This window comes from Amblyraja radiata, chromosome 4 (genome assembly GCF_010909765.2).
Source record: "Amblyraja radiata isolate CabotCenter1 chromosome 4, sAmbRad1.1.pri, whole genome shotgun sequence".
In the NCBI taxonomy this organism is placed as follows: Eukaryota; Metazoa; Chordata; class Chondrichthyes; order Rajiformes; family Rajidae; genus Amblyraja; species Amblyraja radiata.
Window position 1 is genome coordinate 113,313,410 of NC_045959.1, and position 26,382 is coordinate 113,339,791.

Below are 26,382 nucleotides of genomic sequence, written 5' to 3' on the forward strand. Positions count from 1 at the left end.
CTAATTTCAAGTAGTTCCTACTTTCTCCTCCCCTTCTCAGCTATCCCTCAGCCCACTGGCTCCTCCTCTTCCTTTCTTCTTCCCGCCACCCCCCCCCCCACCCCACCCTTACATCAGTCTGAAGAAGGGTTTTGACCCGAAATGTTGCCTATTTCCTTCGCTCCATAGATGCTGCCTCACCCGCTGAGTTTCTCCAGCATTTTTGCCAATCCTTCCTCTTTTATGTTTTTGCACAAAACATTTCATGAAGTGGAAAAGAAACCACAGAACATCTTCAAGGATGGTATAATCTCCAGTTGAGATACCTCCAGTTGAGGTATGTAACATTCTCTCAAATAGTACCTTCTCCGATTAAACCCGTACCACTCATTCCACCCTCCTTGGTTAAAGGCAATGGTTTAAAGTTATGCTCCATGTGTAAAAGTGTCTTTCTTTTTAAACTCAAACATATTCAGATGCAGTGACTTGGGTTTAATGATATTTGTGGCTGTTATTGAATCTGCCAAAATCTCTTCTGTGTAATTGGCGCTTACATTAATGAGCCATATGGGAGTGAAGCTGGAGAGGATCTTCTTCAGTTGATGTCTGCAAATCATGATAAACTTGGATTTAAGGTTCAGCTTCAGAGTCCGTTTCAAATCAGAACCCTGGCAGCTGTATTTGGTTTATATTCCAATCATTTTTGTTTTGGTTGATGTGTCGTTAACCAGCTAATAGCCAGGACGTAATTGATGTCTGAGCCTGAATGTGGCGGTGCGACAAGAGAAAATAATAAGGTATAGGCCATTTAAGACTGAGATGAGGAAAAACTTTTTCACCCAGAGAGTTGTGAATCTGTGGAATTCTCTGCCGTGGAAGCCAATTCACTGGATGTATTTAAGAGAGAGTTAGATATAGCTCTTAGGGCTAACGGAATTAAGGGATATGGGGAGAAAGCAGGAACGGGGTACGGATTTTGGATGATCAGCCATGATCACATTGAATGGCAGTGCTGGCACGAAGGGCCGAATTCCTGCACCTATTTCCTATGTTTCTATGCCTGAGTATATGGCAATAAAACTCGACCATTTGATTTTGAAACATTCATGCATGGTGGAGGTTGAATGTAGTCATAAAGTGATACAGTGTGAAAACAGCCCCTAGAAATGTTTCTATTTCCTGATTTGACTGCAGATTCAGAGAGAGAAATCAGTTGGCCTTTATCTTGTTAGCTGTGAACCGTTGGCACTCAGCCATCAATAAAAGGCAGTTCCGGACTTGCACACACAAGCTGTGAATGACTATCTGAATGGCAGATGGTGCTGCACCTCTCACAACGCTCCATGTAATGACTTAGCATGGAGTGAAATTGTGAGGCAGTCCTGCTTAGATTTCTTAACACAGCTCTGGTGAGGCGCCACTCCGATTCTGCACCAGCCAGACAGTTTGGGTGGGAAGGGACGAATAGACCAGGGAGTTACAGAGGGAGCGGTCTCTGCGGAAAGCCGAAAGGGGAGGAGATGGGAAGATGTGGCCAGTGGTGGGATCCTGTTGGAGGTGGCGAAAATGTCGGAGGATTATATGTTGTATGTGACGGCTGGTAGGGTGGAAGGTGAGGACAAGGGGGACTCTGCCCTTGTTACGAGTGGGGGGATGGGGAGTGAGAGCAGAGTTACGGGGTATAGAAGAGACCCTGGTGAGAGCCTCATCTATAGTAGAAGAGGGGAACCTCCGTTCCCTAAAGAATGAGGACATCTACGATGCCCTGGTTTGGAACACCTCATCCTGGGTTTAGATGCGACGCAGACGGAGGAATTGGGAGGTGGGGTTGGAGTCCTTACAGGAAGCGGGTGGGAAGAAGTGTAGTCCAGATAGCCATGGGAGTCAGTGGGTTTATAGTGGATGTTGGTCAGTAGTCTGCGATGGAGATAGTGAGGTCTAGAAATGGTAGGGCGATGTCGGAAATGATCCAAATGTATTTGAGTGCCGGATGGAAGTTAGTGGTGAAATGGATTAAGTCAGTGAGTTCTGCATGGGTGCAGGTTGCACCAATGCAGTCGGCGATGTAGCGGAGGTAGAGTTCGGGGATAGGGCCATGGTATGCTTCCAACAAGAGTTGTTTGACGTACCCTACAAAGAGGCAGGCATAGCTTGGGCCCATGCGGGTGCCCATAGCTACACCTTGGACATGGGAGGAGTCAAATGAAAAGTTGTTATGGGTAAGGACCAGCTCCGCGAGGTGGAGGAGAGTATCAGTAGACAGAGATTGGTTGGTTCTGCGGTCGAGGAAGAAACAGAGGGCTTTAAGACCCTCCTGGTGGGGGATGGAGTTGTAGAGTGAAACTGTAGGTGTTGGCAGAACCAACCAATCCCCGACTTTTTTTTTGTTGTTAAAGTAATGATTCTACCAAATCTGGAGTATGGTGTACAATTTTGGTCGCCCAATTATAGGAAGTATGTCAACAAAATAGAGAGAGTACAGAGGAGATTTACTATAATGTTGCCTGGGTTTCAACAACTAAGTTACAGAGAAAGGTTGAATAAGTTAGGTCTTTATTCTCTGGAGCGCAGAAGGTTAAGGGGGGCTTGATAGAGGTCTTTAAAACGATGAGAGGGATAGACAGAGTTGATGTGGACCAGCTTTTCCCTTTGAGAATAGGGAAGATTCAAACAAGAGGACATGACTTCAGAATTAAGGGACAGAAGTTTAGGGGTAACATGAGGGGGAACTTCTTTACTCAGAGAGTGGTAGCGGTGTGGAATGAGCTTCCAGTGGAAGTGGTGGAGGCAGGTTCGTTGGTATCATTTAAAAATAAATTGGATAGGCATATGGATGAGAAGGGAATGGAGGGTTATGGTATGAGTGCAGGCAGGTGGGACTAAGGGAAAAAAGTTGTTCGGCACGGACTTGTAGGGCCGAGATGCCCTGTTTCCGTGCTGCAATTGTTATATGGTTATATTTCAAATTTATTGTCGAAGCAGGGTCCAGTCGCTGTTTTTTCAGAGACCTGCCATGACTATGACAGTCGCCGGCAGTCGGCCAAAAATAGCCTAAGTGGGACAGGCCCATTACAGTGCTTACCGCGCCAGAGACCTGTGTTCGGTCCTGGCTATGGGTGGTGGTTGGTAAGGAGTTTGTGTGTTCTCCCTGTGACATTTATGGGTTTTCTCAGAGAACTTTGGTTTCCTCCCACAATCCAAAGACATGCACGTTTGTAGGTTAATTGGCTCGGTATAAATGTAAAAATTGTCCCTAGCGTAGGATAGCATTAATGTGCAGGTCTGTGTGGACTCAGTGGGCCGAAGGGCCTGTTTCTGCGCGGTATCTCTAAACTAAACTAAAAAAAAATAAACTAAACTTCTGAGGAAGTAGATGACTCTTCTTTGTATTTACACTAAAGTGCTGGGCCCAGGACAGATTATCAGAGGAAATGTGTAAAAAGGAACTGCAGATGCTGGTTTAAACCAAAGATAGACACAAAAAGTTAGAGGAACTCAGCGGGACAGGCAGCATCTCTGGAGGGAAGGAATGGGTGACATTTCTGGTCCAGATCCTTCTTCAGGTAATGTGTTTGGTTTGCAGGTGTTTTCCATGTGTTATAAATTTTTTAAATACCTTTTTTTGTAATGTTTTAGCATTATTTTTCATTTTCTGACCATGAACGGCAGTCATAAAATTCAATACCTTGATAGCACTGTCAGCTGTGAACCTTGGCATAGGACCTCATTGGGTCTTGGAGCCATTCTGTGATTGGAGCAGGTCAATTTTTTGTGAGCCACACCTCCTGCAGAAATCAATGTCCAGAATAACACTGGAAGAAGCAGCATGACCCGAGGGCAGGTGGACAGCAGCTTCAAAGTGATGGTAGATACGACCCATTATGAATGGGAATAAGAGTAGTGAGTTCCTTTTGGGATCCATAGAAATTGAGTCCTTTTAAAATTCTTAAATGCGCTGGAAACTGAAATACAGTTTCAAATACTTTGAAATACAAAGTTAAAATTATTGCTGATAAATAACATTTCTCACATTTTAATTTTTCATAACATAGAGGTCATTCAGTCTATCAACTGATTGCTGGATTTTAGAACATTCACATTTGTCTTATGCCCCAACTTATCTCCTGTAAATTTATTCTCTCTGACATATGTATTAACTCATATCCTGCCCCCCTCTCTCCCCTAATGATTCTCCTGTTTCACACCTATGCCAGGGGAAATTTACAGTAGCCATCTATCTCCACATCTTTGGGATGTCGGAGGGGCACCCAGGAGAATCCCAGGTGGTCTCAGGTAAACTCCACCCAGTAGCTGGAGGTTGCTGGTGCCATACAGCTCTAATAGTAAGATTAAACGAGAACTTACCAGTTTGAAGTTTGATCTTTATTTTATGAGGAGTTACGATGAGGGATTACGTGAAGAGCCCGTCAGCCCGCATGCGCGTCAACCTTCAAAGCAGCGGTGTGGAGTCATTGACCTGAGAATAGGAAGATTCGAGAAACTAGAACTACCAGCTGATTTTTATGAGGAGGGGTTGGGAGCACGTAATCCCTCATCGTAACTCCTCATAAAATAAAGATCAAACTTCAAACTGGTAATTTCTCGTTTAATCTTACTATTTTACTTCGGAGTCACGTGAGTGACTACGTGAAGATTTTAAAGCTCTGTGACTCCATGCCGTGGAATGAATCCATGTGTCACACACTGTATAGTAAACCAATGAAGAGTGGACAAAAAACTCTTCAGTCATGACATAAATGAACAAATTGTCAATTTAATGTACAAAAGAAAACAACAAAAATAGTCACCTCTCTACCCGAGAGGGACTATGAACCCGAACTTAAAACTGAGTTCGCAAACACGCTCGGTCTGGCTAAAGGTTTGTTATAGAACGTATGAAACGTTCGTCCTGAGGACCATCCTGCGGCCGATAAAATCTGGTCTAGCGGGACGTCCATAACCCTCGCTGCGGACGTTGCTGCAGCCCTGGTGGAATGAGATTTAAACATTTTAGTATCAAACCCAGCATCTGCCAGAACCTGTTTCAGCCACCTGGAAATGGTCTGAGCTGAGACCCTCTTATGCGGTTTCTTGTGGCTGACCAATAATGCTAACTCAGACCCCCTAAGCCCCTTGGTGACCTTGAAGTATTGCTGGAGGTGAGCAACTACACTTAATTTGGGATCCAAAGGGTATGCCATGAACTGTAATTTGAGACCCGAGGTACCTGGTCTACTCTGATAGGGTCGTACACAAAAAAGGTGATACCACTGGCAGAGGTGAGCATTCTGTCCAGACGTAGCTTCTGCAAGGACTGAACCCGTTGAGCTGACACTAAAGCCATGAGCATGGCCACCTTGTGCGTATGCCGGAGTAGAGACAGGGATGTTGCTGGAGACCATGAGCAAAGTAGAGTTAGGACCACCCCTACATCCCAAATTTCAGTCTAGGGCCTAGGAGGGTTCGAATTGAAGACTCCCCTCATGAACACTAAAGGGTGAGACCCCACAGACTGGTGTTCTGAACTCGGCAGCAAGTATGATGACAGCGCACTTCTGGCACAATTTAGAGCACTGTAGCTTAATTTGTCATCGAAATGCAATTTCGAGAGGAACTCCAAAACATCCGTAAAGTGCGCTGCGTCATACGCGATATCGGACTGCGCACAGAACACTTCCCATTTCATTATGTATGAGGCATATTGTTTTTGGGTACTGTTTCTCCAGGCCACAGTTAGCACATCCACCAGCTAGTCCCAGTCTGAGGAAAGGTCTTCTCAAAACCTGCAAATCAATAAGTTCAGCCAATCATGCAGAAGATGTAATTCACCAGAAATGGAATTAGTTAGCAGAGACCTGCTTTTGGGAACCTTCATGACAGGTTCTACAACCATGCCCAGGATAAGTGGATGCCATGGCTGAGTGGGCCAGTCAGGGACTACCAGAATGCCGGAGGCAGAGTCCTGCTGAATTTTTTGCAGACATCGACTGACAAGGCAGAATGGGGGGAATACATAGAAAAACATTCCACCCCAATGTAGCGAGAATGCGTCTACCGCTACTGCCCCTGGGTCTGGTTCCCATGCAACATACTTCGGTAACTGATGATTTAATCTTGAAGCTCTGGAAGCTCATTCCACACAGGTAACCACTCTCTGAGTAAAGAAGTTCACCCTCATGTTACCCCTAAACTTCTGTCCCTTAATTCTCAATCATGTCCTCTTGTTTGAATCTTCCCTACTCTCAGTGGGAAAAGCTTATCCACGTCAACTCTGTCTATCCCTCTCATAATTTTAAAGACCTCTATCAAGTCCCCCCTTAACCTTCTGCGCTCCAAAGAATAAAGACCTAACTTGTTCAACCTTTCTCTGTAACTTAGTTGCTGAAACCCAGGCAACATTCTAGTAAATCTCCTCTGTACTCTCTCTATTTTGTTGACATCCTTCCTATAATTAGGCGACCAAAATTGTACACCATACTCCAGAATTGGCCTCACCAATGCCTTGTACAATTTTAACATTACATCCCAACTTCTCTACTCAATGCTCTTATTTATAAAGGCCAGCACACCAAAAGCTTTCTTTACCACCCTGTCTATATGAGATTCCACCTTCAGGGAACTGTGCACAGTTATTCCTAGATCCCTCTGTTCAACTGTATTCCTCAATTCACTACCATTTACCATGAACGTCCTATTTTGATTTGTCCTGCCAAGATGTAGCACCTCACACTTATCAGCATTAAACTCCATCTGCCATCTTTCAGCCCACTCTTCCAACTGGCCTAAATCTCTCTGTAGACTTTGAAAATCTACTTCATTATCCACAACACCACCTATCTTAGTATCATCTGCATACTTACTAATCCAATTTACCACACCATCATCCAGATCATTGATGTACATGACAAACAACAGTGGACCCAACACAGTTCCCTGTGGCACCCCACCAGTCACTGGCCTCCAACCTGACAAACAGCCATCCACCATTACTCTCTGGCATCTCCCATTCAGCCACTGTTGAATCCATCTTGCTACTCCTGCATTTATACCCAACAATTGAACCTTCTTAACCAATCTTCCATGAGGAACCTTGTCAAAGGCCTTGCTGAAGTCCATATATACAACATCCACTGCTTTACCCTCATCAATTTCCCGAGTAACCTCTTCAAAAAATTCAAGAAGATTAGTCAAACATGACCTTGCAGGCACAAATCCATGTTGACTGTTCCTAATCAGACCCTGTTTATCCAGATGCTTATATATAGTATCTCTAAGTATCCTTTCCATTAATTTGCCCACCACTGACGTCAAACTAACAGGTCTATAATTGCTAGGTTTACTCTTAGAACCCTTTTTAAACAATGGAACAACATGCGCAGTACGCCAATCCTCCGGCACTATTCCCGTTTCTAATGACATTTGAAATATTTCTGTCATAACTCCTGCTATTTCTACAATAACTTCCCTCAATGTCCTAGGGGATATCCTGTCCGGACCTGAAGACTTATCCACTTTTATATTTTTCAAAAGTGTCAGTACTTCCTCTTCTTTGAAAACAGATCTCCTTCGAAGAGGTGATATCTAATTTTAAACAGTGCTGTGTAGTTTAGTTAGAGCTGGCTGTGCTCACCATTGGCCCTATGCTGACGTGTCCACACAGTGAACACTGCTGCCCATTTGACGATGTTGTTACTAAAATGGATAAGCCTGCAATCAACTGGCATATAATAATCATATACTGTGATTAAAACCCCTGGATTTAGTGACTAATCCACATTGTTTTTACAATATACAATGCCAAAAGCAATTGATCTGCGGGGTCTGCACTATTATTATTATTATTATTATTATTATTATTATTAGTATTATTAAAATCTGTGACAATTTCTGAAGGAGGCTGAGGAAGATAGTGATTATAACCTCTGCCTTCAGTAATATGTTTCCATTATGTATGAGAATCAATTACCTTTGTTGGCCTTTGTACCATATTTGGAGACAAATATAGTAGAATTATACTTAGACAGCATTAACTACAAAAGTAAGAATCAGTAATAGAAGAATAGAGAGTCACAAATGAAACAGTAAATCAGCAGATAAGGCTAACGGTTACAAAAATAAGAAAAAGACAAAACTAAACATGACATAGATTGGGACCTGAATATTCAAATGTACATGATATTTAAGAAGGATAGGAAGTTGGAACAGGAAACTAGGGTGCAAAACAGTCTTGTGTTGAGTTGAGAATAATAAAGACAAGAAGCCAATTAGATGGGTGGTGTACAAACTTCTCTAACACTAACAATATGGTACAAAAATGCACCAGTGGAGCTTGTAAGAAAGGTGTAGTGATAATCTTGAGGGGCTTTAATCCACGGGCTGGACAAATTAGACAGGCAAATATTGCCAATTTGACAAGTTCAAGGAGTGTTTTAGGACCGTTTCTTCGAACAGCATTTTCTGGGGCCAACCAGAGTGCAGGCTATACCAGAAAATGCTCTTATAAACGATAATGTGAAATGGGATTAACGCCTCTTTAGAGTAGAGAAGGTACCTGTAGGTAGTAGCGACCATAATATGATTGTATTTTACAGACAGCTTGAGGGAAGAAAGAAAGGATACGCTAGTAGAGCAATTATGATAGCATCAAATCAGATATATACAGTGCCCTCCATAACGTTTGAGACAAAGACCCATCATTTATTTATTTTAATAAAGGCCATTTTTATACATTTTGGTTAATTCTACAGCAAGATAAAGCCGGCGACTCATTCTACAGCAAGACAATGACCCCAAACATACTGCTAAAGCAACAAATGAGTTTTTCAAAGCTAAAAAATTATCAATTCTTGAGTGGCCAAGTCAATCACCTGATCTGAACCCAATTGAGCATGCCTTTTAATTGCTGAAGAGAAAACTGAAGGGGACTAGCCCCCCCAAGCAAACATAAGCTGAAGATGGCTGCAAAACAGGCCTGGCCACCAATTTTTTTATATTTTGCATGCAATGACTGCTTGAAGTCTGCGATTCATGGACATCACCAGAGAAGACACCGAGCAACTGGTGATGTCCATGAATCGCAGACTTCAAGCAGTCATTGCATGCAAAATATTAAAAAATATATGCAACAAAATATTAAACATGACTACTTTCATTTACATGATATTGCTGTGTCCCAAACATTATGGGGGCCTAAAATGGGAGGACTATATATAAATACTGCTATAATTTCTACATGGTGAAACCAAAATGTATAAAAATGGCCTTTATTAAAATTTGACAATGTGCACTTTAGGCACGTGTGATTTTTTTTCTATTCAAATCTCAAATTGTGGAGTACAGAGGCAAATAAATAAATGATGGGTCTTTGTCCCAAATATTATGGAGGGCACTGTATGTGGGGACTTGGAAGGGAGAAACCCGGAATTGTTAAAACTTTTTATTGTTAACTTTTAAACTTTGTTAAATTTTGTTTAACTTTTAGGTCTTGTCAAATCGTTTAACCAATTTTGCTTAATTATGTTTCTTTTTCTTTAAGTTTGAATTTATATTTAACTTCATAAATTAACCACAGATGGTACTGAGAAATTTGTTGCAGCTATGCCTGATAGGTCACCAGGCACTGAAGGACTTGCTCCTATGGTCAAAAATGAAATGACCAGTGAGATAGTTGATGTGTTGGCTTTAATGTTTTAAAATTAACAATTGTAGGGGACTTACATAGATTGCTAGAATGTAAATCATATATTCAAAAGGGATCAAGACCGATTAGTTTAAAAATGTAATTTGGAAAATCTTAGAAACTATTATTTAAATTAGGTTACTTTGAAAAACTCGAGGTAATCAGGAAAAATCAGCATGGTTTTGTGCAAGGGAAATTGTGTCCAAACAATTTATTGGAGGTCTTTGAAGAAGTAATGTGTGCTGTGAATGCTGGGGAACCAGTGGGTGTGAATTACTTAGATTTACTTGAGGCATTTGACAAGGGGCCACATCAAAGGTTATTACAAAATATAGACGTGGATCAAAATGGTGTGAGTGGTGGGTCACAGGATTCAGCTCTGGAGCATCACAGTCACATAATTTATATTAATGAAGGGAGTGAAGGTATAATGCTAAAGGTTCTGATGACACAAAGATAAGGTAGGAAAGTAAATTATGAAGAGGACATACAAAGGCTACAAAGATATATAGATTGTGACTAAGCAAAAAACGACAATTGGAGCATTGTGAAGGACGTTTGTTCATTTTAGCAGGAAAAACAAAAAAACAAAACAATTGAGGAGTGATTGCAAGGGTATGAAATGCAGAGGGATCTGGGTGTCTGAGTGCATGAATGACAAAAGGCTTGTCTGTAAGTAATTAGGAAATGGAGTCATGGAGGCCCAATTTGCCCACAACGACCAACATGTCCCATCTACACTAGTCCTACTTGCCTGCATATATCCCTCTCAACCTGTCCTATCCATGTACCTGTCTAATTGCTTCTTAAACATTGCAATAGTCCCTGCATCAAAGAACTCATGCGGCACCCAACATCCTTTGAAAAAGTTACTCCTCAGATTCCTATAAAATCTTTCCCCCTTCACCTTAAACCTATGCCCTCTGGTTCTCGATTCCCCCACTCTGGGCAAGCGACCCTGTGCGTCCACCCAATCTATTCCTCTCATGATTTCATACCCCTTTATAAGATCACCCCTCATCCTCCTACGTTCCAAGGAGTAGAGTCCTAGCCTGCCCAACCTGTCCCTATAGCTGGGGGCATCAAATTCTGGCAACCTCCTTGAAAATCTCTGCAACCTTTCCTACTTGAACATCTTTCCTATAACATGGTGCCCAGAAGTGAACACTATAAATGCAGCTTCACCAACGTCTTATATAACATCAACATGATCTCCCAACTTCTATACTCAATACTCTGACTGATCAAGGCCATGTATAAAAGCCTTATTGACCACCTTCTGTGACGCCACCTTCAAGGAACTATGTACCTGTACTCTGCTCTACAACACTTCCCAAAGCCCTACAATTCACTGCCCATGTTACGCTTTCCAAAATGCAACACCTCACATTTCTCTGTATTAAATTCCATCAACCATTCCTCAGCCCACCTGAGCAACCGATCAAAATCCTGCTGCAGTTTTTGACAACCATCTTCACTATCTGCAATAACGGCCACTTTTGTATCATCTGCAAACTTGCTAATTTTGCCGTGTACATTCTCATCCAAATCATTGAAATAGAATCGAACATAATGTTATGTTTTTTTTGCTTCCGAGACTGTTCTTTGTATTGAGAATAATTTGGGTTTTGTGCATTCTGAAGTGACTGGTGAAGCCAGTTTTTTGACACTTTACTCAAGGCCAATGAGGGAGCCAGAAATGATTCTACCAAGGGGGCAGGATGCACAGTTTTTGAGATAGTAAGCTTCTTCCTCCCTTAATGCAGGGCATCTGTGTTCCCCTAATATAGAAACTTAAGATTCTTGTCTGAATGTTCCTCTTCTGCTTTGGGTGTTCAAAGGCCAGGGATTCTTCACAGTCAATACCTGTGTTGAAGTTTTCAAGGATGCTTTCACTGAACATGTGACAATAAATTAAACTAAACTAACTAACTTTTCCTGATATAAACTTTGAAATAACGTGTCTGTTTTGTGAGTTTGGTTTTGGTCATGCAACATGTGTGCGCGTTCCCCCACGCAGGGCCCTTCTTTGTTTCCCCCCCCCCCCACTCAAGGCAGTTCCCCCACGCAGGGTCCTCCTTTGTTCTTGCCCTTTCTTCACTGGCTTTGAAAGCTGGTGACCTTGGGAGTTGAATCTCACTTACTTCAAAATCAATGTGTGAGTGCTGTTGGATTACTGGTGCAGTTCAATCGGTCCAGAAAACAGTGACAAATAATACAAGATACATTTGAACAAGGGGATAGTTCCATTGTTTAGCTTGTTGTATTTTAGTTTAGTTTAGCTTAGAGATACAGCGCAGAAACAGACCATTCGGCCCACCGAGTCCGTACCGATCAGCGATCACCCCTTACACTAATACTATCCTACCCACCAGCGACAATTTACAATTTTACCAAAGCCAAGTAACCTACAAATCTGTACATCTTTGGAGTGTGGGAGGAAACCGGAGCCCCAAAAGTTTAAAGGAAATGTGCAGACAAGTTTTTTTACAGTGTTGCCTGAAACGAGCTGCCAGGAGTCATGGTGGAAGCAGATATACGATGGTCGCATTTAAGGCTTTTTTGATAGGCCAAGGGATATGCAAGGGATGGACGGATATTGATTGTGTGTAGGCAGAGGAGATTAGTTTATCTTGGCATCATGTTCAGCGCAGACATTGTGGGCCAAAGGACATTGTGGACTGTACTGTTCTATGTTAATTAAAGCTTAATTATTTTAATTATGTTAATTAAATTGAAGATTAATTATTCTTGTTTGCTGTAATTCTTAATGAAAACAAATTATTTGCAAACAAAGCAAAGTGATAATTTCCTGGGAAATCTGGTAACCAGACTTTCATTCTGCCCAGCAAATGTGGTAATTGCAAAAAATAGTTGCAACGTTCAACAAAACTTGCAATTTGAGGGATAAGGCAAAAAGTTCTGAATTTATTCCTTTTTTGCATTGTCATGGTTGAGATGATGAATTCTGCATGTATTCTCATGTAAAGTATTGCCTCTTATGTTAATTTATTTTTATTACAGAGATATTTCACACTTTAAACCTCTATCCAGTACAACTTCTGTTACGGTGATCACTGGAGATCATTATGATGAACAGCTTCCTGATTCTTTGAACAAGGCAAGTACTGAATCTGGATCAATGGGGACATAGAATTTTCTTCCTAGTCTGCAGAAAATTCCAACTTCAATTTGGAGCCTCAATTACTTAATGTGCAGTAGTTAAAACATTGCAAGGTCATCTCCCAAAGGATGTGAATGGCATCTAGCCCTCAAAATGAGATGGTATTTTTGAATTCCATTGGTTGTTCTTCCATATGCTGGGGCACTCTGTATCTCCCCCACTGCTCTACCTATTGCACTCGAGTTTGACTTGATTGTTTTAATGTATGGTATTTGAACTGATTGGATAGGATACAAAACAAAGCTTTCACTATACCTTGGTCCATGTGACAATATTAAACCTAAAACCAAACCATGCAATAGTGAACTTTGAAATATCTGAAATGGTTCAATTTGGTTTTGAACTTTGCTTTGCAAATAATGAAAATTAACAAATTGTGTTATTACTCATGTATACGTGATGGCCATCACACATAGATGGCAGTCATCTACAGAAATGGGTTTGGTGCCAGAGGACTGAAGACTTGCAAATGTTTTACATGCTGTAATTGTTATATGGTTATATGGTTTTGCCCTTGTTCAGTTATGTGATCAAGGAAACGCAGCAACCCAGGCCAATCAGTTCAATCTCAGTGATGGCGAAGCTTTCAATAATAATAATCCAGAACTAAATTAACCGTAAAGTGAATGAGTATGGATTTAGAAATGGTGAATCAATTAGCTTAATTGAGATTATTGATAATGTGGCCAAGTGTGTTAATGAAAGGACTTCCAAAATCATTTAATCAAGTGCTAGGTTATCAAAGTTGAAACCCATGGATTAAACAAGTCAGTGGCACCATGGATACCAAAAATTGTCTTATTAACAACACAGAGTCTTACTGAATAGCTTTTATTTGGACGAGGGAAAGTATTCATTTATGTTCTCCAGAGTTGGAACAAGGATCACGGTTTATTCTAATTTATTAATGAATTGGACTGTCAGGGACAATTTCATTCTTTGCAGATCTTGAAAAGTGAGAGGGATTGTTATTTCATCAGGAGGTCATATACATGCTGGTGATGGGTCTAAATGCAGAACTCCTTATCCAGCAGCATTGTGAGAATGCCTTCATCTGAAGGTCCACAGTAGTTCAAAAAGGTGGCTAAGCATCAAGAGCATTTGGGGTAGGCAATAGATGCTGGCTTTATCACTGACTCCCATGTCCCGCACATTAATTAACAGAGGTCCCCTGCACTGTTAAGCGGCCTTTTCACGGGGCGAGTTGACGCAAGATGTCACCAGAGTGAAGAGGTCGTGGTCCAGCACGAGTCTCGCACGATATAACGGCAGTAGATAAAGAGTTCCCACGGTACTCGGCATTTATGTTATTCGTGCGAGTGACTTGGCCGTTTCCCGAGCTGTCACGTTAAATCTTGAATGAACATCGTGAACTACACGTGACACAAATGATGTAACTTTTTTTTTCACACACTATATATATCCTCCCTTGGTTGAATCGGCTCATTTGGAGACATGCCTTTACGAAATAATTTCGAGTACAGGATGTTGGTTTTTTTCATTGACGCGCTGCATGCAGCTGCCCACTATGTGCATCGAAAACGCTTGCTTGAAGGCAGAAGGGAGAGATTAATTAAAAAGAGAATTAAGAGGAAGTCTCACTGGGTGAAGCCCATCTTTCAACGGAGAGCTCAATTTGGACAATATGAGCAACTGCTTAATGTGCTGTGCGAAGAGGATACAAGTGCATTCAAAAACTTTGTCAGAATTTCACCCGAGCTCTTTAATGAGTTAAAGAATAATTTGGGACCTCTGCTGAAGAAGACTGACACTGTAATGAGAAAAGCACTGGAACCAGGGTTGCGCATAGCAATCACCCTCCGCTACTTGGCCTCAGGCGATTCTTATACAAGTCTATCTTACAACTTTCTGGTCGCCACCAGCACCATCTGTGTTATTGTCCGAGAAACCTGTGAGGCGATCATCAAATTTTATTCAGCTGAAGTGATGGAATGCCCCACTACACCAGATGCGTGGAAGAGAGTGGCGCTGGGGTTTGAAAACAGGTGGAACTTTGTTCACACATGTGGGGCTTTGGATGGCAAGCATGTGGCAATTCGTAAACCACCCGGAGGTGGGTCAAATTATTTCAATTACAAGAAATTCCACTCAATTGTACTCATGGCGGTGGTTGATCATAACTACAACTTCCTGTATGTGGATGTGGGCACACCTGGAAGTGTTGGTGATGGCCGGATTTGGAAAGAAACCTGGCTTAGAAAGAAAATGGAAGGTGGAACAGCAGGCATGCCTGATCCAGAACCTCTGCCAGGAGAAGACAGCCCGGACATCCCATATGCGATGGTTGCTGACGAAGCATTTGCACTACGGCCCTGGATTATGAAGCCATATCCACAGCGGAATCTAACTAGGGAACAGAGGATCTTCAATTACAGGCTGTCAAGGGCCAGGAGGGTTGTAGAAAATTATTTTGGCATCTTGGCAAACAGATTTAGATGCTTGCTCAAGAAAATGGAGCAGAAGCCCAAGAATGTGGAGAGTATAGTATATGCAGCATGTGTTCTGCACAACCTGATCCGAATGAGAGGTGCAGCTGCAGGATCAGCAACATCCATCCAGGACGGTGACATAGTGGACAGTGACACAGGGGAAGTAACACCAGGGACATGGAGAAGTGGTGCGACCAAGTCGGAAATGGTCCCACTGCAGCGTTTCAAAGGTAACTCGGGCACATACTGTGTGAAAGAGCAAAGAGGCCATCTCTGCGCTTACTACAATTCACAATTGGGGAGTGTGCCGTGGCAGGACAGCTATATTGATGGGTAGCCGACCACAGGAACACTACTGCATGTTACCAGAAATGCATCGCAAATAAGCTGACTTTCTAGTGTTGTCCTCTGAAAAGTGCTTCCTATAAGATGTTCGTCCGCAAAACCTGCCATTTAGCACATTGCATTGTCCCTTTTAATGCCTGAGTTTAGGCTTGTTGCGGAGGTTAATGAATATAATGTGTTTAAAATAATCTTGCGTGCCTCATTTGTTGATTTTCGTGTTTGCGAGGCCCTTTTATAGACAAAAGTTTGGTGTGATGCACCTTCTCTCAATATGTGCAAGAAGTCGTGTTTTTAGATTGTCAAATAGGAATAAAGATTGTGTCTCACATTTACCGTGCTGATTTGGTTATTTTATTTTCTACCGAGAGGTGAAACTTTCGAACGTTTAAATAGCTCGACAATTGATGGACCAGAACACTCAAAACTGATAATTAATGAAAATGTGATTATATCACCTCCCTTCAACTATTTTGTGTTTCAGCATGAGAGGGATTATAACATTAGAGAGATCCATCTTGTAGTGATGTGTTAATGAAGAATTGCAGACATCAAGCTGATAGTAAAACTGATATTTATTTAACAATGAGGTAAACAAGCACTGACAATCAAACTGCTGAGGTAAAAGCTTTATCACACTTCAGGCTATCATAAAATGTGTAGCCACCGACAGAAACTAAGTAATGTCCAAGAGTAAAAGACACACTTATTAACATTCAGACATTTATACAGGACTCCAGATGTCACACCAAATTCCGAGTGGCCAAAAACTTAAATAAACTGAAACTCAAACGGTGAATTAAACACCACATAAATAGTTCTCAACGTCCGACGGTTATACTGGACTAATTGACGTCAGCGAAACCATCTGCCCCTTCTTGAAATGGTGTTTGTACACGGCCCTCTCCGTAAACGAAAGGCAAAGGTGAATTTCTAGCAGGCTGCTGCTCTGTAAACATCAGTGGCGATGGTGAGTGTCTCTAGAAGGAAATTAAGAAGTACATGTGAAAATTTTCTCACGGACCATATAATTGCGGGACCTTTCATTAAAGTCACTTTTAAAGATTAGAGTTATTTTCTTGAATCTCATTAACATAACTCATGAATACGTTGTTGTTCATATGCGGATGCAAATCTTTATTTTTTTAATTCTATCACACAAAACACAATTGTTTACCTGCTCAGCACGGAATGGTGGGTGTGCTCCCATTGCACGCGGCAATCCATATGTTGTGTCTGTATACTTTCGAATCACAGAGTGATGTATTAGTCAATGCATATAAAGAAGACAGATTAATAATTAAGTTTGGGAAGCGCACATATAGTTGTTAATACCTGGTCATAGAAGTGAGGCTGGCGAGGCTGAGGAACATATAACATATAACATATAACATATAACAATTACTGCACGGAAACAGGCCATCTCGACCCCTCTAGTCCGTGCCGAACACATAATCTCCCCTAGTCCCATATACCTGCGCTCAGACCATAACCCTCCATTCCTTTCCCATCCAGTGGACGCTGCGCCTCAGGTGCACGTGCTTCCATTAACTGCACAGACAACACCAGACATTAAAACTATGTTACTTTATGATGTGAGAAATAAAGAGTTTTAACAGAAACGCTGAATGAAGAGAAGAAGATTAAGAATAGATCTATACCTTTTTATTTCGCCTAGTGATTGCCCCAGTGATCATATTACAAACAAATTCCCAATCTCCCTCATTGATTCCTTCTTCCGTCATAGCTTGACAGAAGTCGAATGCACTCTGCGTAAAGCTGGTTGGTCTCATGCGTCCTTCCTCCAACAATTTTATACCATCTCGAAAAGCATTATCGAGCTGAAAATTCACAGCGCAAATATAAAGAACAGCAAAATGCTGGGTGGGTGCATTGTCCAATAAGCATCAAGTTTATATACTCACATTTTTCATGATGTTTCCATCTGTCCCTTCTTCAGCACCTCTGGGTGTGGTGAGGTCGATGCTGGGAATGTGCCTACTGCGGTGCTGTTGGCTGGTGGATGGGCTCGGCGTGGAAGTCCCTTCCAGAGGATCATCCAACGCATGGTCAATGATGTGTTGTTCCTGTAGGAATCACATAAAACCATTTAGACATAGTGTCCAGAGCCTCATGACCTCAAAAATTTGTTGTCATAAAAGTACCTTGGGTGCGCTAGTCCTGGTCACTACACGCACAATATGCCCTGATAGGAACCGCCACCTCTCCTCGATCCACCTATTCCTCTCTGTCAGTGTGCTGCCAGCTGACCCTGTTCTGGTCCCAAGTGCGGTGACCTTTCCATAGATGGTCCTCTGATTAGTGAACCATTGCATGAGTTGGTCATCTGCATTACAGTAGAGTGGTGGAATTAAATAGAACTTCAAGCATTGGATGTATTCCGTTATATTAAAAGTTCTGGACAGTAAATAGAGCCTGCCCTCCGCATTTAATGTGCTATTTCTTGTGCTTCTTGGATACCTGAGCACAAGTTGGTAAATACAGATGGCCTTTTTAAAGGCAAGCATTACAAGTGAGAATTGCCTGCCCTCATGCATAATTATTTTTATGGCTCTTAGAGACATGATTCAAACTTCAAACACAGAGGGTGTAAAAGCTGTCTGCGACTTTTTTACTTTGCAGCTGCAGGGCAGACAGACAGACTTATAAGAGAAGTTTAAGTTAACTGCAAACACAGCACTTTTACATCAATAGCAATGTATGTTTTTAAATCTTGGATAACATTAAATGGTTCTCCTCTTGATGAACATATATCGTTATATAAACTCACATGAGCACTCGGGAAACTCGGCAGCCTTCGTCTCCAGCAGGTTCCTTTTTCTCTCCCTGTTTCTATAATCCTCTCTGGATTTATCGTAGAGAATCTCGTTAAATTGGAACCATTCTACAAGTTCCCCCTCTTGTTCCCTGGTGAAGTTATATGACTTTACCTTCTGCCATCTTCCCTTTACATAAGCGTCTGTAGAGGCTATTCCTACAACGGCTACTGGGGAGGTAATCTGAATTGCACCTTGCTCACCCTCTCCCTGCTCCAAGGAGCCACAGGCAGTGTTACCTGTTGCCTCTCCACCTGTCTCTCTTGCTGCGTCTCCTCCTCATTCTCCTGCATGGCAAAAACATCTCTGACCCGCTTTACCCCCTTCCTTTGAGATTTTCTGGGAGCCATCTCTGCAAGTGTTCCTGTTAAAAAGATTATCCAACAATGACAATTAGGTGGGACGTTCTCGAAGGACACATGTTCCCATGTGTCCTTTTGAGACCACCTTTTTTAGTCACCCTCTGTCCCCTCTGTCCAGCTTCCGGGTTTACCGTTCGCAGGAGTTCCCACGCGCTATATCTCTAAAATCTGAAGTTATGTAATGTCTAAAGGAACTGCAGACGCTGGTTAATGCTGGTTAATATGCACAGAAGGACACAAAATGTTGGTGTAACTCAGCAGGTAAGTCAGATCTGGGAAGAAAAGCATAAAAAGCTGGAGTAAGTCAGCGGGTCGCATCATCTCTGGAGAAAAAGAATAGGTGACGATTCGAATCGGAGCCCTTCTTCAGACATCCTAATCGGAATTGAGTCTGAAGATGTGTCTCGTCCCGAAACATCAGCTTTTTTTCTCCAGAGATGCTGCTTGACTCGCTGAGTTACTCCAGCTTTTTGTGTCTGTCTTCGGTTTAAACCAGCATGTGCAGTTCACTCCTTACACGGGTCTCTGCACAACATTGATTGGTAGCGTTCCGGACCCCTGGACCCGAGGACTCCGACCTGTATCTCTCAAAGAAGTACATGTGAAAAATATCTCACGGACCATAAAAATGCGTAACCTTTCAGTAAAGTCCCTTTTAAAGCCTTTAAGATAGTTATTTTCTTGAATCTCATTAACATAACTCATGAATAAGTTGATGTATGCGGATGTAAATCTTTATTTTTATTTATTTTTTAAATTCAATCCCACTGAAGATAATTTTTAATCACCTTCTGTCCCCTCTGTCCAGCTTCCGGGTTCACCGTTCGCAGGAGTTCCCACGGTACCCGCAAGAGTTATTACGGATATCGCACGGATATCGCACTGGCCACTACGTTCATATAATGTTGCAATACTCAACCACAAGTGTACAAGTCACTCTTGGAGAAATTCAAACTTTCTTGAATTTTCTCCCGAGTGACCAAGTTACACGATGACCTGCCGTTAGCGCTACGGTGGTCCACGGTGGTCCACGAATGCCGTACTGTTATCGCACGAGGTTCCCACGATGTTAAACTCCGGTTAACTCTTGCGTCAAGTCGCCCCGTGAAAAAGCCCCATTACTATGTTTCTATGATTCTTTGGTCTAATATTCTCATGTTTCTATTTAAAAGCCTAAGTAACCTATCTGATTTATTTTAATCACTAATCAGCTTGCAAAGCAGCCTAGGGGATTTATTATGTGGTGTCTTTGCTCATCTACAATTTTTAGTATTGTGCAATTTATATACCATTATGCCATCCTTTCATGTCCATCCTCTCATTGTGTGTAATTTCACATTTTTCCACATTGAACTCCATCTCTTTTCTTTACACTATCCGAGGCGATCCTCTGCACCACTTACAGTTTTGCCACATTTAGTATCATTGCTAAATGTCATACATTGTTTCCTACACCAAAGCCTAGGTTGTTCATGAAATATAAAGAGAAATGGAGCAAATGAAGATTCATGCAAATGATTAACGCCTGAAAATAAAATTACACTTCCAGACTTTAAATTGCTTTGCCATTCACTTTTGTAGTGTAGCTAGCATTACTACTAAATAATACATGCAGATTCTTGACATTTTGCTATGACAGGTACGTTTTTAGCTCTAGGGTTCGCAAGCAATGTCTTTTGTGTTGATTAGTTACCTGCCTGCAGGAAATCTTTATTTGAACTGCCATTTGATTTTTTTTTAAATGTTTACACCAAACAAATGCAGCTCTGTTTCAGCTGCATGATTCTCCTAATCCAAAGAAGGAGTGCATTCTCCATCTGATATGTCACACAAACAGCTTCTCACAATGTTATGAAAGTTAGAATTTATTGTCTGTAATTATTTTCTATACATGTTCTGGATAAATACTCCTCTTGGGAGTAGAATTCATGAAAAAATTATGATAATTTATACATAGAACAAAGGCATTAGGCCAATTCTGTCTATGCACAATGGCAAAGAGCTCCTCAGATTAATTCCCTGTCTAGTGCCAGATCCATAGCACTGAAGGTCAATCAATGATTGACATGTGATTATAGGTTCTGCCTCCAACGCTTTTACAAACATATTTCCAGACCCCTACCATTCTCTGAGTGAAAAAATATTTATTCCTCTCTAATTTGTCTCTGTATTTACTTCAAATTTAGCCCCACTGATTTTGAACCTCCTTTTATGAGTGATGAGTCAGAGTATAGAAGTGAGATCGACCGATTGACCAAATGGTGCCAGCACAACAACCTGGCTCTCAACACCAGCAAAACCAAGGAACTGATTGTGGACTGTTGAAAGGGGTAGGATAAGGACCCACAATCCCGTTTATATCAACGGGAGGATGGTGGAAAGGGTCATGAACTTCAAATTCCTGGGTGTGCATATTTCTGAAGATCTCTCCTGGTCCCAGCACACTGATGCAATTATAAAGAAGGCACATCAGCACCTCTACTTCCTGAGAAGTTTACGGAGAGTCGGTTTGTCAAGGAGGACTCTCTCAAACTTCTACAGGTGCACAGTAGAGAGCATGCTGACCGGTTGCATCGTGGCTTGGTTCGGTAACTTGAACGTCCAGGAGCGGAAAAGAATGCAGAAAGATGTGACCACTGCCCAGTCCATCATCGGCTCTGACCTCCCCACCATTGAAGGGATCTATCGCAGTCGCTGCCTCAAAAAGGCTGCCAACATCATCAAAGAGCCACACCATCTTGGCCACACATTCATCTTTCCATTGCCATCGGGAAGAAGGTACAGGAGCTTGAAATCTGGAACATCCAGGTTCAGGAGCAGCTTCTTCCCCACAGCCATCAGGCTATTAAACTCACCATAATAATAATAATATATTTTATTGTCATTGCACGTCAGTGCAACGGGATTTAGTATGCAGCTTCCAGGTTCGGGCGTAGAAGGCCTTGCAACGTCTGCCGGAGGGAAGTAGTTCAAACAGTCCGTTACAAGGGTGTGAGGAGTCTTTATGGATGCTGACGGCCTTCCTGTGTGGTAGATGCCCTCCAAGGCTGGTAGCTGTGTCCCAATGATCCTCTGCGCTCTGTGGACGACGCGCTGAAGAGCTCTCCTCTCCGCCTCCGTGCAGCTGAGATACCACACAGAGATGCCATACATTAATATGCTCTCTGTGGTGCAGCGGTAGAACGTTGTCAGCAGCTGTTGGGGCAGACCAGTCTTTTTTAATGTCCTCAGGAAGAACAGTCGTTGCTGTGCCTTCCTGACCAGCGCAGCGGTGTTGGTGGACCATGTGAGGTTCTCAGAAATGTGAGTGCCCAGAAACTTAAAGCTGGACACTCTCTCCACACTTTCCCCGTAAATGGAGATTGGGGCGTATTCTCCATTATGGGACCTCCTGAAGTCAATAATCAGCTCCTTGGTCTTGGAGGTGTTTAGTGACAAGTTGTTACGTGCGCACCAGTCCGCCAGGTTCTGCACCTCCGCTCTGTATCAAACAAACTGAACAATAACAGCCTATTGCACATTATCTGTTCATTTATTGCGTGTATATATAGTCTATGGTATGTAGACACACTGAACTTGTATCTCCTGTTCTGTATTATGTTTACATATTCTGTTGTGCTGCAGCAAGCAAGAATTTCATTGTCCTATCTGGGACACATGACAATAAAACTCTCTTGACTCTTAAGAGAAACAGATCCTTTCACTATATACTGAGCAGGCTCTTCATAAACGTATACACATTATTTTATCTTTGGACTCCTCTGTTCCAAAGCAAAGAACCTTAGTTAATGCAATCTTGTTCTCAATGTTGCAAAACCCTCCTTCCTGTAATGTGATGGCCTGATTGGAACACCACACACAGGTTGTGCTCCAACTAATATTGTACAGTTCTTGTATAACCTTCCTGCATTTGTATCCTATGCTTTGGTTAATTATTTGCCCTTCCTGCTCTTTTGAAGATATGTGGGAATACAATCGAAACCCACCCTGTTCTTCCCCAGCATTCCACATCCATTAGCAATGTTACAAAAATTTGAGATTTAAAAAATCAAGTCTGCAATTTATCCCATCAAATAAAGCATAGAAAGAAGTTTAATTTGACACCTAATTCACTTTCATATCTTCAGTATTAAAAAAGTTATGGCCATTTTCATACTCTGAAATTAGCATCTTGTTCCCTATTGCTTTTCCATTGACTTAACTCACAAGCTGTGACCGAGCTCATAACTTTCTTAAAAATTAAGAGAACTGAATGAAAGTTTCAGTTATTATAGATTGAAGCATTCTGAAACAAATATGAAACAATCTTACTTGGATGACCTGAAATTAAAGCATATAATTAGTTAGTTACCTAATTGTAGCTAATTACAATATTCAATTACTACATCTAAACATGTATCCATTTCTTAAGAAAAGGTTAACATTTTTAAATAGCCTTAGTGTCCAAATAACATTCATACAAGAATTCACAATATAACATGATTTTTAAATCTCATTGTCATGTTTAATTCCTGTAAATTAATGACCATCTAAAGACCTTCCACTATCTGCAACCTCCGGCAACCACCTTCAACTAGCATCACAACCAGCTTCGACTAAAAAATTACCGATTTTAAAAACGGTAACCTATTTTTAGTCGCGGCCGGTTTTGAATTTTTTGAAATAATCGCCGAACATAGAAGCGGAAACCACTTTTGACTATTAGGGAGACTGACAGAAACCTCTGGGAACCGCACGGAAACCTTGGGTGGGGCGCAAAGTCTCCAGAGGTTTCCGTTCAGGTTTCCTAAGTGGGACAGGGGCATAAGAAGCAAGTTTATATGTAAAATACACGACTTACCTTATGTTTTGTCCCATAAGTGAGATCCGTTCCGTTGACGACGTTAGAAGTAGCTTTTTAATTTACTCCAGCACTGAAATTGTCCCGCGGTTTGTTTTGTTTTTATTCCGAGAACGGCAGTCGGAACGAATATTCAGCATTATAGAATCATCCAGGTATAGAAGCCAAGAGACTTTTCAGTGTTGCTGATTACAGTGGACTCCATAGCAGTCCGTGTGCAGTGGACGTTCATGAGATCATAAGTGATAGGAGCAGAATTAGGCCATTTGGCCCATCAAATATCCGCCATTCAATCATAGTTGATCTATCCCTCCTAACCCCATTCTCCTGCCTTCTACCCATAACCTCTGATATTCTGCAGCTACATCTGTTTGGGAGTCAACATGTTGTCTGTGAGGCACTGCCTGAGACAAACTAGCTTTTTGCTTTCCCTTGAGAACTGTAACATTGATTTTACGGCAATATCTCTGTTGCATTTGATAATGTTTTTACGGAGGTGCAGAATATCTACTGGACATTCCTTATTCCAACAATAATCCACTATGGAGTGATGTGGCAGGAAAAAACTATTTTGAAGTCTATATGCAAAGATTCGTAGCCACATCAATCAGGTAACGGAATGGACATACAATTGGTTTGCTTTATTTACCAAGGCATAGAATGCAAGACCAGAGAAAATTATGCTAGAAATGTCTACAACTCCAATTAAACAACATTAAATGAAAAATGTACTGAAAGGTGCAGATGTACTAGAGAAAAATTAGATGAGCTTGGGCTGGTTTTTTTTGCATAGGAGGAGGTGAAGAGGTAACTTTATTGAGGGGCCGAGATAGGGTGAATAGATCACAATATCACATACAAGTGGGATTTAAAGGAATGTGTACATTGATTTGAAGTAAATTGTAGAAGGGAGATAGTTTCACCTAACTTCATATATGTTACAGCAATGTGGAAAATGTTGAAAATGAATGGAAAGAGTCTCTGCTATGTCCCCCACCGAACTGGAAACACATCACAATTACGTATCAATTTAAGTTTTAACCTTATTTCTGTTATGATCCAATCCATCTCTGCATCTTTTGAGCATTGATGTTAGAAACACCATGTTCATTTGATCTCCTTTTACTATTTTCTACAGGTTGTGTTCCAGTTTCAGCAGCAATTCATTGCACAAAATTATCCCTCAGTCAAATGGATCAGAATAAAAGAAACAGACAGACGGATGATCTACAGAAAGCCCAGTGATGTTGCAAAACATTTAAAGAAACTTATAAACAAAAAGAGAGTCAAACAAGAGAGTCAGTAACTCAGCATGTTCAATGGTCTCCAGCATTGGAAGAAGTTTATAATTCAGAATCAATAAACGTTTACATTTGTTGATGAAGATGGCAGTTTCAAATTAGTAAATAAAAAGAGGTAACAAAAGTAACAAAGTAAGGTAACAAAAGGCAAAAATCTTGGAGATGGGAGATATAAGCAAATGAGGAACTGTTTAAGCTGTGGGCCGAGGCGATTTATTCCAGTGTTTCGTGACCCAAGTCACAGAACTTCATGAAATGTTCACATATTGTGTAAAAAAATTATATAAATCACCCCTGAAACTTGTCATGAACAAGACTTGCACATTTTTTATTAAATTTGAGAAAAAACTGAAAGATTTTGGGCATTTTTAGTCCAATCAAAGCATGTTTAACATTGAGTTGTCTGCCAGTTGGCCAATCACGCGCTTTGTTTCAGTCTAGCACACATCATAGCTGAGAGGGCTTCACTGATGCCTGTTTTACTGGCGATTCCGATGAAGGTTCTTTGTCGTGGAAACTTGCAGCAGGGTAATTGAATTTAGTGAGAAAAGCATTAAGAAGTCTGGAAAATGTGCAGCTAAGTGGATAGAAGTGGAAGAAAGTCTTGAAAGCAAAGTCCCTGCTGAGCACAAAGTTGTGAAACTTTGTGAATTAACTCAAACTGAAAGGTAAGATCTAAAGTAAGTCAAACCCCTCTAAAGCCCTCTAAACCCCTCCACACCCTTCCCAAACACCTCTAAACCTCTCTAATCCATTCTAAACCCCTCTAAACCTTTCTACACCCCTATAAACACCTGTAACCCCTGTAAACGCCCGTAAACCCAACTAAACACCTCTAAACCTCTGTAAGCCTCTTTAAGCCCCTATAAACTTTGGTAGTAAATGGTGGTAAATGGTAGTAAGTTGAGGAATGCAGTTGAACATAGGGATCTGGGAATAACTGTGCACAGTTCCTTGAAGGTGGAATCTCATGTAGATAGGGTGGTAAAGAAAGCTTTTGGTGTGCTGGCCTTTATAAATCAGAGCATTAAGTATAGAAGTTGGGATGTAATGTTAAAATTGTACAAGGCATTGGTGAGGCCAATTCTGGAGTATGGTGTACAATTTTGGTCGCCTAATTATAGGAAGGATGTCAACAAAATAGAGAGAGTACAGAAGAGAATTACTAGAATGTTGCCTGGGTTTCAGCAACTAAGTTACAGAGAAAGGTTGAACAAGTTAGGTCTTTATTCTTTGGAGCGCAGAAGGTTAAGGGGGGACTTGATAGAGGTCTTTAAAATGATGAGAGGGATAGACAGAGTTGACGTGGACAAGCTTTTCCCATTGAGTGTAGGGAAGATTCAAACAAAAGGACATGACTTGAGAATTAAGGGACAGAAGTTTAGGGGTAACATGAGGGGGAACTTCT

At 41.5% G+C, this 26,382-nt stretch overlaps 1 protein-coding gene across 2 annotated transcripts in view; it reads left to right on the top strand.

Annotated features, from left to right (window-relative positions):
* LOC116972495 overlaps positions 1-25,057 on the top strand; it is a 140,446-nt gene extending 115,389 nt beyond the window's left edge. For both annotated transcript variants that reach the window (XM_033020276.1, XM_033020277.1), the window contains exons 10-11: positions 12,683-12,779; positions 24,812-25,057. In XM_033020276.1, coding sequence (XP_032876167.1) covers positions 12,683-12,779; positions 24,812-24,979 — 265 coding nt within the window. In that variant the 3' untranslated portion in view covers positions 24,980-25,057. The remainder of the gene's footprint in view (positions 1-12,682; positions 12,780-24,811) is intronic.
* Positions 25,058-26,382: the final 1,325 nt, after the last annotated feature.